General features: G+C 44.2%; 1 protein-coding gene across 2 annotated transcripts in view; it reads left to right on the forward strand.

Moving 5' to 3' along the window:
• Window positions 1-200: 200 nt before the first annotated feature.
• SPATS2L (spermatogenesis associated serine rich 2 like) overlaps window positions 201-12,641 on the forward strand; it is a 166,035-nt gene continuing 153,594 nt past the window's right edge. Inside the window, exon 1 of one of the 2 annotated variants that reach the window (XM_065560913.1) lies at window positions 201-312. Coding sequence is in view for 1 of the 2 variants with exons in the window: in XM_065560910.1 (XP_065416982.1) it covers window positions 12,380-12,426 (47 nt within the window). In the remaining variant the exon portion in view is untranslated. Of the gene's footprint in view, window positions 313-12,350; window positions 12,427-12,641 lie in introns of those variants that run through there. The other variant, XM_065560910.1, reaches the window with a different exon arrangement.

Raw genomic sequence — 12,641 nt, forward strand, 5'->3', positions numbered from 1 at the left:
TAGTACAAATATTCATTTAGTTTAGTGCTAGGTTTAGCTTAGAAAGTTGGACCCAGAAAAAGACCTCAGATTTTTTTGCTATTCTTGTTAAACACTCTGGCTATAAAAAAAAAAAAGGATAACTTGTTCAAGGCTTCTACCCTGTTTTAGGCCTGATTATAGTTACATCTACACTGAAACTGAAACCATGTTGTAAACAGGTCAAGAAACAGTCATGTTGATACCAGATACCCTGAGGCAGTGCAACTGGCGTGGAGATGGAGCTACATTTCTGAACAGCACAGGAAGAGCGTTGCAAAACTTGTCTACTAGGTGAGTTTTAAAGAAAACGTGTTTAGTAAACGTTGTTAGTCTACTCACTGGCTCTTCTTGTTAAACAGTCTTTACTGGCTCCTGATACTGGCCAGATAACTGAAAAAATACTTAAATAGTTGAACAGCTTTTGTATTTTCCTGCTGGAAAAGCCATAGCTCCCAAACTGACTGTTACCAGCAAATGATTTCTGAAGTACAGTTATATAGGAGGGTTTATTAGCAAGAGTTCAAACAGTTAACTGCAATTCTCTGTTCCAGAGGCCTGAAACATAGCGTAACTTTCGCTGCTTGGGTCTAGCTCTCCTGCCAAACTAGGCAGCACTGTGTAATAACTTTGCAAGTGCTGGGCCCGGGCATTGGAAAAGAGGTCTTTTTATGTAAACGTTTGTTATATAGTTTGCGTTGTGGCTTTTAATGTACCTTGTAGAGGTTGAGGGGGACTGCAGAAAAGATCAGTTGTTAAAGATGATGCAGTTAAAAAGAAAAAATATCAAAGAAAAATTGCAAGGAATGTGAAGTACCAGAAGAAAACAACAGATTTGTACTTTCAGAAAAGAAAACCAGTAAACTAGTAGTCTAGAGTGTAGCTGACCATGCAGAGCATGCTGATTACTTTATATTGTTCTTATTTTTCTGCTGGACTCTTTTTGAGTTGTGATATCAGAAGGATATAGTTTAGTCTTTGGAGAACATGAAATAAGGATTAGGGGAGGTAGATAATGCACAGTACTAAGTGTACTATATATATTTCTATTTTTAATTTTTTTAAAGGCTCACAAACTATATATATTTTCCTATCTCAGTGGGCATGGCATTATGTTCCCAATTACCCAGACATCAAACTGAGTATGTACCCTTTAAAGGCTATTTCCCCTGACAGTAATTTTAATTTAAATTTCCTCTTAAGTATTTGACTTAGCATATCAGCATTTGCACAGCTTGCTTACTGTGTGCTCCAAAGCTATCGTGTGCTGCATGAGGGATACTTTCCTTGAAAAGCATTGTATTGCCAGGGACTGTTTTACTGGCAAACTAGCTCACTAATGAAATATAGAAAGATAAATTAACACATTTTAAAACTTGTCTGAACACGAGCATAGATTTTGAGATGTCAGAGAGAGAAAGAAAAACCAGTAAATATTAGCTTGTCATAACTGATAAGGGACTAGTAACAGTACCGTGCTTTGATTGATAAGATGATTTAATAATTAAAGAAGAAATTTATATTGCTGAACTGAATGCCAGGTAAAGAAAATGGATGGATGATGTGAACAGTGTTTCCTCTGTAGTGTTTCAATGGGTGAACTAAGGTAAGATCATGTTTTGGTCCTGCTAGTGAAGGCAGGGGGCTGGACTCGATGACCCTTCAGGGTCCCTTCCAGTTCTATGAGATTGGTATATCTCCATATTTTTTATTTTGTCTAAAGAAGTTTTATGTGCAAGAAATGTAACTGGCAGAGGACATTTACAATACTGTTTAAGGGCCTGATCCTGCAGGCAACCCTTGGGCACAAAACACATCAAAGTACAATAGGAGTTTTGCTGGAGTAAGGCTTGCAAGATTAGGTCCCTAAGAGAATTGTCTTCATAGCTATAGCCACAGGTCTAAGCAGTAGGACTGTAGAGCATTCATGTAATGTATATTCTGCCCTGGTACTTTCATTGTATTTATTACACCTTCCTCTTGTATGATCATTTTAAGTTGTCCATCATACAGACTACAATGTGAGTAGGAATAGGTTGAATGCAGGTTCCGAACTGTTGGTCATCTCTTTGTTCATTGGAGAAATAGATGAAAAATTAGGCCCATCAAACTCTAATCTCTCTCTTTCCATCTGAAAGACTTTTCTTTTCTGGATGATGTAAGTAAGGAGAAGTAAAATCCTGCAAGGGAACAGGGATTTCAAGAAGAGGAAAAAACTCAGTCATCCTATTGTGGATAGTATCAGCCACTCGGAGCAGTGAGAAAAATGTTTTGCCCATTTAGGGAAATGGAAAATTCAGGCATTTAGCAGCAAATCATTTGCTTGTAAGAAAATAGAATTTCTACTTTGAAATTAATGTAATTATACTAATGGAAGCGGGATTAACTTACTATACCAAATAGTTATCATGAGATTGCATTACTCTACAGATTCCTATCACTCAAATACTAAGTATGCAATATTAATGTTGCAAAAGCAATCATTTAATTTCTGCTTCCCTCTTAACTAGCGTAACTGACTTGCAACCTCTGAATTCTGTTGCCTTGGGCAACCAAAAAGTGCACAGTTATGTTGTGTGACAAACAGAAAGTCACTAGAAAACCAAACAGAGCTATGGATTTGATCCAGGGTCCCTTGACCTCAATCAGCAAGCTTTGACTCAGGACCTTAAAGAAGTAACTGTTTAATTTAGGGCTGGGTGTCATGTTAAATAATCAGATGGTTACTCAGCTTTTCAAATAAAACAGAAAGCTTTACTGTTTGTTTTTTCAAAAAAGGAACCGCAGGTCGCACAGTGACTTCTTTACTAGTGAAGCTATGTATTCATTTGAAGCAAAAGGGTTTTCAACTGGAAAAGTGCCAGCCATTTGTTTCGAGGGTAAGATGTTTATTTAACTGGTGTCAGATTTAAAGATGAAATCCTCAAATGCTGTTAGCTAGATGGTGTGGGGGGGATGGGGAAGCACATGAGTATAACTTTCCCTTCCCAAATCATGAGCTATAGTTGGAAAGGGCTGCTGAGACAAATCCATATGGATTTCTGTAAATGTAAACCAGCCATCTCCTGACAAATTTTTCATCTGCATTTAAAAATCTAACCTTAGTCCTGGATAAAAGCTTTATTTAGCAGTAGTCTGACCTAGTTTATACTGCAAATATGTATATATATAGAAAATAACGTAGCATTTATCAGCTATAACAGATTACTGTGAACTCAGTGATAGTTATGGATATAGCTTAAAACAGAAGTGCAAGTGATGCTTGATACGGTATTGAGTATTTATGGGTTTGATCTTCAGACCAGTTGCTTCTGGAGGATAGTCAGTCAATTGTTCAGCGAGTGAAAATCAGCTAGGTTTCATTGAAGTCAATGGATCTACACTGACTTATACCAGCTGAGGTTCTGGCCCCAAATGTTCCCGTTTTTTTGCTCTAATACTAGTAGCAAAAATTGCAGTACATTTGTAAGAGAGAAAGGCAACTCATGCCAAAACTTCATCCAGCCCCTTCTGCAAAAATAACCCTGAAACATTTGTGAGACAGGGAGGGGATGACTGTGTAATTGCAGGTCAAATTCTCCACAGGGCTTCCTTAGAGTTAGGCCCTGAAATGTGTATTTAGGCACCTACATAAAAGTGAACTTATTTCCAAAGATTCTGAGTACCTGAAGCTCCCACTGACTTGAGTGGGATTCTGGGTACTCAGCATCTCTAGAAATAAGGCCATTTTATTGAGGTGCCTAAATATGGATTTAGGAGCCTAGCTTCAGGAACACACATTTGCAAATTTTCCCCAGAGTATTTAATCTGCAGCAGAGAAGAAGCAGCAATGGTTAACCATCAAGGAAACGAGAGACCAGAGCCTCAGGTTCTGTAATTCGGTGTAGCTCCATTGATTTCAGAGCAGCTACGATGATTATACCAGCCGAGGATCTGTCTCAAGATATTTTTGCCAGGACTTGAGGCTGAAAGGAAGGAGTTGACACAAATAAAGAAAATATGCAGGGCTTCGTCCTTGCAAACAGGATGGATTGTTTAAAATATATATGGTCATTAAGGATCATGTCCCCTTGCCGTCACACCATGCTCCCTTGCAGCATGTGTGTGTAGGTGGATGCAGGAAGGGGTCCCTTTCCCAGCACAGTATGTGCTGTAGGAATCCTGTGCTAATGATGCATGTCTGTGGTACAGGCGGGGAAAAAGGTGTTTCCTTTTGCATCTGTTTCCCACCACTCTCTAGTGAAGTGATCCCCAAACCTTTTACCTCGCGCCTCCCCATTACCCCATCTGCATCCGGGGCCGAGGCTGAGGCCACAGCTGGGCAGGGGCACGGAGCCATGGGTGTGGAGCCAGCAGTTCAGGACCCTGGGCACAGGGCCAGGAGCAGAGCCGTGGGCATGGGGCTGGCAGTTGGGACCCCGGGTGCGGGGCCAGGAGTGGAGCCTCAGACGCGGGGCCAGGACCTGGGGCTGGGAGCAGAACCCCGGGTGTGGGGCCGGCAGCCAGGACCCTGGGCACGGGGCTGGGAGCTGGGGCCAGGAGCAGAGCCCTGGGCACGGGGCGAGCAGCCAGGACCGGCAGCCGGGGCCGGGTGTTCCTCCCTCCCCACGCCACCAACAAGGGCTGATCCAGGCCCCAGCCATGTCACCCGAAACATTTCTTGGCGCACGCCACAGATTGGGAACCTCAGTCCTAGTGTAACCAACCAACACAGAACAGGATTTGGCTCCTGGTATATTATAGATCTACCGTTATAAATTATAATTGGATGGTAGATTTGTTTTAAGTGTCTATTTGGGCATGTAAGTGACATGAAATGTTGTTGACGTCAAGGAAAATCAGTAATAAGTAAATAGTCTTTGCTAAGTAAAGAGGCTCCAAGTTTTCCCTTGACCACTAGTGTGCCGCCATTACACTGGAAGTGAAGAGCTACTATTAGTGGTGAGGCAATAATAAACTCATCACTTTGTCAAAGCCACGAATCATTCAGTCATTGAGTATTACTGTAAAAACATGAATCACCATAAAGTCTCTTCGTATTCATATGGAAATAATACACAGTTCCACAGGAAATACCAAGTGTTCTAAACTACTATAAATTGCAGTTTGAGAAACTCATTTGGGTATCTGAAATCAGAGGAAGAAAATAATTCAAGGAACATTGAGCAATGAGTAGTTAGCTCTGTACCCAAAGAAAAAGGGTTCTCCTTATCCCTCAGTCAAAGTGAGTTTTCGCTGCATAAGCAGTGCTGAATCCCTTAGAGCCAGATTCTGCCACCCTTGCTCATGATGGATAGTCTTTTATTCTGGAAGCAACCCCACTGATTTCACTGAGGCTACTCAGTGAGTATGGCACTACACAGTGGGAGTAAGGGTGACAGAACTGAGCCATGAGTGACCATATGTCCTATGACTTCTTCCAAGGCTGATGAAAATCTTGTAATTTTTAAATGGAAAAATTGAAAACCGTTTCTAAAGACCCATTACTCCAATCCACAACTACCCGTTAATCATTAATTTTTAACCAACTAACTTTTTAAAAATATCCTGAGCTAGTCATGTTGATGGAATGATAACTGGCACATGCTGTTTTTCAAGCTATATTGAAGCAGCAACATGAATGAGACATTCAGAAACTGCAATTCAATAGAAGGCTTGTCTGAAGGGGAGGAGGCAGATTTACCTGCCACGCCTTCTTGTAACAATTGCATTAGGAATTTACAGAGTTTACTGCCCTGTAAGATCTGCAAAAAGTCACTTCCAGCTGAGGTACATTTAGCCCACCTCGCTCTGCCTCGGCCAGAGAGAGCAGGGGCGGCTCCAGGCACCAGCGCAGCAAGCGCGTGCCTGGGGCGGCAAGCCCCGGGGGGGCGGCATGCCGGTTGCCGTGAAGGCAGCAGTCAGGCTGCCTTCGGCAGCATGCCTGTGGGAGGTCCGCCGGTCCCGCGGTTTCGGCCGCAATTCGGCGGCGGGTACGCCGAAGGCGCGGGACCAGCGGACCTCCTGCAGGCATGCTGCCGAATCCACGTTACCAGCGGACCTCCCGCAGGCACGCCGCCGAAAGTCGCCTGACTGCTGTGCTTGGGGCGGCAAAATACATAGAGCCGCCCCTGAGAGAGAGGCAACATTTTGGCTCAGCTAGTTGAGTGGTCACCTCGGGAATCGACAGGTCCCAGTTTGAGTTTGTGCTGCATTAGCATGCAGGACATGCACACAGTAAATTCAGCCACTGGATGAGGGCTTCTGCCAGATGGTCACAAATGCATTAGGGTGGGATCCACAAAGGTACATAGGCACCTAAGTCCCATTTTTAGCCTCCACTGTGATCCACAAGACTTCTGCTCAGCTGCTGCCTAACCCTGGAGGCTCCTTAAATTGCTCAATGCCTATGTTTTTGCAGGGGCCTCTGTTTCTGCCTGTGAGCCTGGGCAGTGCTGCCTCACTTTAGGTGTCCAAGCACCTATCTCCCGTTCAAGCCCCAGAGCAATTCACAAACATTCGACTGCTTCAGTCACATGCATGACCTGATCTACTAGGTATGCTCAGAGACCACCTACCGGATCGGGCCTTTCAAGAGAGTTCACCCCAAACAGCTAGCGGAGGAGCCCTCCTTTATAACCTTTAGCCTAGTTGTTAGGGTACTCGCCCAGAATAATGACATAGAGAATACACTTATAAAGTTTGTGGCTCATACCAAGTGGGAGAGGTTGCAAGTGCTTTGGAGGATAGGATTCAAATTCAAAATGATCTGGATAAACTGGAGAAAGGGTCTGAAGTACACAGAATGAAATTAAATAAGGACAAATGCAAAGTACTCCACTTAGGAGGGAACAATCAGTTGCACACATACAAAATGAGAAATGACAGCCTAGGAAGGCGTACTGTGGAAAGGGATCTGGGAATTACAGTGGATCACAAACTAAATACGAGGCAACAGTGTAATACTGTTGTAAGAAAAGCAAACCACATTCTGGGATATGTCCGCAGGAATGTTGAAAGCATGACACGAGAAGTAATTATTCTACTCTACTCAGCACCGATAAGGCCTCAACTGGAGTACAGTGTTGAGTTCTGGGCACCACACTTTGGAAAAGATGTGGACAAAGTTGGAGAAAGTCCAGAGGAGAACAACAAAAATGATTACAGGACTAGAAAATATGGCCTCTGAGGAAAGATTGAAAAAAATGGGTTTGTTTACTCTGGAGAAGAGAAGACTGAGAGGGGACATGATAACAGTTTTCAAGTACAGTGGAGTCGCATCATAGGCACATTTAACTTACGCGATTTTAACTGTACACACTCGGCAAAACAAAACAAAAAAAGAGAAAAATAACAATTTCAATACTGTACATGTAATGCGGGCAATTCTGCCCACCATTCCACTCCATGAGCGTTTGACTATACGCGATTTTCGCCTTACGCGCTGACTTCAGAACCTAACCCCTGCGTAAGATGCGACTCCCCTGTACGTAAAAGGTTGTCGCAAAGAGAGAGAAAAATTGTTCTCGTTAACTTCTGAGGATAAGACAAGAAGCAAGGGGCTTAAATTGCATCAAGGGAGGTTTAGATTGGACATTTGGAAAACCTTCCTAACTGTACAGGTAGTTAATTACTGGAGCCAATTGTGTAGGGAGATTGTGGAATCTCCATCATTGGAGGTTTTTAAGAACAGGTTAGACAAACACCTCTCAGAAATGGTCTAGTTTTAACTTAGTCCTGCCTTGAGTGCAGGGGACTGGACTAGATGACCTATTGAGGTCACTTCGAGTCCTACACTTCTATAATGTGTGAGACACCTAGTTCAAGGCCCTGCTCTTCCCGATGAGGAGAAGGGATTTGAACAAGGCTCATATTTAATTAAAACAGAACTTCAATAGGAGAGATTGAGGGAGACCTACATCGGAATATTCACAATGCTTGTGCCCTTTTGAAGATCTGGGCCCTAATATGTCAGCACCAGATGGGAGATGCAACAGGCTTAGATCTGCAGGTTCATCATCCTTTGCCAAAATGGTTCCTATGAAGCCCTGGCCACAACATGCAGCTGCTTCCCTGTCTTTTGGTGGAAATCCTTAAGAGGAGGTTGTCAAATACCACTACCTGCCTTCCCTAGGGTGAATCCTTTAGAGGCAGGGGCACACTGATACAGGGAGATGTAATTAGGTGCCATCAAGAGTAAATTTGACCCTTCATTAATAAACCCCAGTACTGACCAACTGGCACTGAGCATCTAACAAGTAAGCTTTTGGTAGTGCCTCCATAATTTAGCCAGACTCATGCAATCTTTATTTAGGTAAAGTTCCCATTAAAGCCCATATATGTTCTGCCTGATCAAAGAGTGCAGGATCAGGCCTGTTAATGTAGGTTTTATGCCTACAATCCCAGGTGAAATGTCACTTTTATTCTAATCACAATTTCCACAATAGAAAATAGAAAGTCATGATGGATGTAACATGATCATCTTAACCACTGAGGCCAGGACAAGAAATTGTGGGCTTAAACTGCAGCAAAAGTGGTTTAGTTAGACATTAGAAACAATTTCCTTACTGTCAGGGTAGTTAAGCACTGGCAAAACTACCTAGGAAGGTTGTGGAATCGCCATCATTGGAGGTTTTTAAGAGCAGGTTAGACACATGCCTGTCAGGGATGGTCTAGATAATTCTTAGTCCTGCCTCAGTGCAGGGGCCTGGACTGGGGCCATGTCTACACTACAAAGTTAAGCTGACTTTATGTAAGTTGGCATCGAGCCTCTGATTTAAGCAAGTCGATATTGTGTGTCCACACTATGCTCATTGTGTCGGCGGAGCGCATACTCACTAGCAGGGCTTGTATCGATGCATGGAGCACTGCACGGTGGTTAGCTATCCCACAGTGCACATAGCTGAGTGGAATTTTGGGTTGTGCTTGCAATGCCTTATGGGACCAAAACATTGGCACGGGTGGTTATGGGAACATGGCATTAGCCTCCCATGATGCACTTACCTCCCTCCCTGAAATCAACAGCAAACAAACCAAGCCTTTTTCATGCCTTTTTTTGTAAGCCTGGGTTACCCGCGCGGATGCCATAGCACGATAAGCATGGACCCCACTCAGCTGTACACTGTTGTTGTGAGCATTACAAACACCTCGTGCCTTATCCTGCAGTATTTACACAGCCGATACAGGAGCCGCTGCATGGAACAATGTGATGCCACGCAAGCACCCCTGCTGGAAGACATAGAGCGGAGCAATTCGCAGTTGCTGGCGTCAGTCACACATCACCTTGAAACAGTTGAGCACCATTTCTGGGCCCAGGAAACAAGCACTGACTGGTGGGACTGCATCATTATGCAGCTATGGGATGATAAGCAGTGGCTGCAATAACCATCAAAGGTGTGGGAATGGGCACCTTCTGGTACTTGTATCCTCCCCTGGTGTTGAGTGCAAGGGATACTGAACTTCCCGCCCCCCTGGCCAAGGACGTTTGGAAGGCGATGATGGCAACAGGTTCAGCATAGGCTGCAGAGGGACTCTAGCATCCAGCTGCCTTTCTTGAACCTCAACCAGATGCCTCAACATGTTTGATTGCTCCTTCGTAATCCACAGCATCCCTTCCTGTGTGGCATGCTCTTGTTCCCTGCATGCTCGCCCGTCCTCCCTGTCCACGTCCATGTGTTCGGACAGTGTAATCCTCCATGCTCTGAGCTCCGTCTTGTCACTCTCGGAGGCGCGCATTAACTCATTGAACATGTCCTCCCAAATCTTCTTTTTCTGCCTTCGAATCTGGGAAAGTCTCTGTCCCAGTGTTGAGGATGCGTCGACGGACAAGGTTTCAGCTGCAAGGAATGCAGAGCACAAGGGTAGTATTGACAGTGCATACATTGTTTCTGGTGCAAGATTTTTTTTTTTATTAAAAAAAAAAAACACCCCACTCCTCAATACACTTTCCTGCAAGCCACAATGTAATTAAAACCACTGGCTACTGCAAGAGTCTGTTTGCTGCTCCAGCCATGGTGAGTAAGGCCACAAGGCATGGGCGAGAGGTCTTGTGCTGCTGCTTTTGCAAAGACATCCTTGGGATCACAGGTTGCATCTTGAGAAAAGCCCTCTTACCCCTAGCAACCTGGATGGTGCTTGAGGACAGGCACCAGTGTAAAGCCCCCCAATAGTTTGTTTTTTACAAAAGCGGCACCAGTTTGTGGGGGAAGGGAGACAAACAGGAAGCCACCCACACCCCCTTTTTTTTCAATGCTGCTTGCAATACACGCTGATCCCTTCCAAGCACAACCATGGCATGTTTGGGAAAACATGGTTGTGTGACCCAGATTTCACCAAACGGGAGGCGGATTACTGGTTGAATTGTTTGTGGTTTAAGGGCTAGCATTGAAAACTTCCCCCATTTCCCCTACGTGACCCTAAGCGATATCACTCTCCTGAGGGTAACAGAGGTGGCAAAGGAGCAGATGCTGCAAGCGTCTGGGTACAGACCTGGTCCTTATGCTGCAATGATGCCAGCTGAGATAATACTGGAGTGGCGTGGGAAAGTGTCCTATCGTGGTGGACAAAATAAGGCAGCTCTTCCCAGAAACCTTCTGCAAAGGATTGCAGAGTACCTCCATGAAAGCTTCCTAGAGATCTCCATCAAGGATTCCCAGGCCATCCCCATGCACATAAACAGTCTTTGTCTGAGAGCACCTTCTGCGTAGCTGGAGTGGCCACCAATAACCACTACACCTACTTTCCCGGCATCATGCTCCACCACCAACTGGACCTGTGAAGGGATGGGCTCCATGGTTAAAAACAGTTCTTGTCTGTCAGGGAGAATGGATCCTCCGCTTGCCTGCCTCACATTCTCCTCCTCCTCTTCCTTGTCAACGGTGTCGTCCTCATTGTTGCTCAAGGTCGCTCAGGGCTCCTGAGAGGTATCCATAGAGCGATTTGGGGTAGTGGTGGGGTTGCCGCCGAGAATTGCATGTAGCTCCTCATAAAAGTGGTGTGTCTGTGGGGCAGAACCAAAACTGTTCGCCTCCCTTGTCTTCTGGTACACTTGCCAAAGCTCCTTTATTTTCACGTGGCACTGCTGTGTGTCCCTGGTGTAGCCCTTCTCCCCCATGCAATCTTAGCATAGATGTCAGTGTTTCTTCTGCTGGATCGCAGCTCTGCCTGCACAGACTCTTCTCCCCACACAGCAATAAGATCCACTACCTCCTGTGTACTCCATGCTAGAGTGCGTTTGCGGCCTTGAGTCTCCATGATCAGCTGTGCTGGCCAGCTCTCCATGCTGATGAAACAGGAAATGAAAATTCAAAAGTTTCCTGGGGCTATAACAGGGGAGTGGTTGTTTCCTTTGTACCTGGCTGATGCGCAGTAGAGTTGAAAGTGCTCTCCAGATCGGTCACAGCGGAGCACTGTGGGACACTTCCTGGAGGCCAATACATTTGAATTACACAACGCAGTGTCTTACACTATCCCCATGTTGGCCCGTGGATGTTGAATCAAGCGCTATGCCTCTTGCGGAGGTGGCGTACAGAAGTTGACTTTACAGGCCACTTAGATCGGCGGAAAGGACTTGGTAGTGTAGACACACATTATTAGATTGACTTAACACAGCTTATGTTGACCTAAGTTTGTAGTGTAGATCAGGCCTGGATGACTTCTTGAGGTCCCTTCCAGTCCTATGTTTCTATGATTTCTATTATGTGAGTTGTTTGGATGTGAGGAGAGATTTGCATAATCATTCAGATACTGCCATGTACCCAGTCTATTACAAGTTACAATTAAGAAAGTCTGTAATTTGAATTAAAAAAAAATGTTCATTTGGTTCCATGCCATAAGATATCACTACAGGCGTATCTGCATATCCTATTATAATTCATAGTTTTCTACTAGGATTGCTTCTAACTAATCAGTACTCTACAAGCTAATCAGCTCACACACTGTCACAAGTGGCATAATGCAAGTAATTTTTCTTTAATTCAACTTCTAAACAGGAAGGTGAAAGATCAGCTTGAACAAAAACAGGCTTATCCTGAACTCATGAATTGCTAATCTTGATTAATGGGGAATCACTGTGTAAAAACATGGCTAATTCACTTGCTCGCGTCCCGTTCATCAAATGTCGTGGAAAAAATGAGCACACTTACACTTCACAAATAAGGAGTGTCTAGACTGTCTCTCCCCTGAATTTTAAATCTTGAATGAAGTTGTGTACACTAAAGTCTGGAAGTCCCAAAAGGTCTACAGGACAGTGAAAAGGCTTCCAGAAAATAAGAGGCATAAAGAGCCAAAAATAACAGAGAGAAATCAGAGCAACAGGAATTAAATATTAACTATTCAAGTACAAACAAATGTTCAAAGCCTAAGAGAGAGACCTGCAATATGCATGAGAAACAATGGATTGCCATCCTGTTTGGGTTACCAACATTTAAGGTGGGTAGGGAGTCCTTTGCTACACTGGTTGATCAAATCTTGAATATTTGAGAGCAGAACAGTCAATCTGGAGGAAAGGCTTCTGCTTTCACTAGTGTAGACTTTATTTCTGACTCAGTTCTTTCCCAGGCACAACTGAGGACTGGCATGTCAGGAATACTGAAAAGCCTGTGTGCTGGAGAGTCTATCAGGCTGTTTATCATAAAGCTAGACTG

Source organism: Chrysemys picta, chromosome 11 (assembly GCF_011386835.1).
Source record: "Chrysemys picta bellii isolate R12L10 chromosome 11, ASM1138683v2, whole genome shotgun sequence".
Taxonomy (NCBI): domain Eukaryota; kingdom Metazoa; phylum Chordata; order Testudines; family Emydidae; genus Chrysemys; species Chrysemys picta.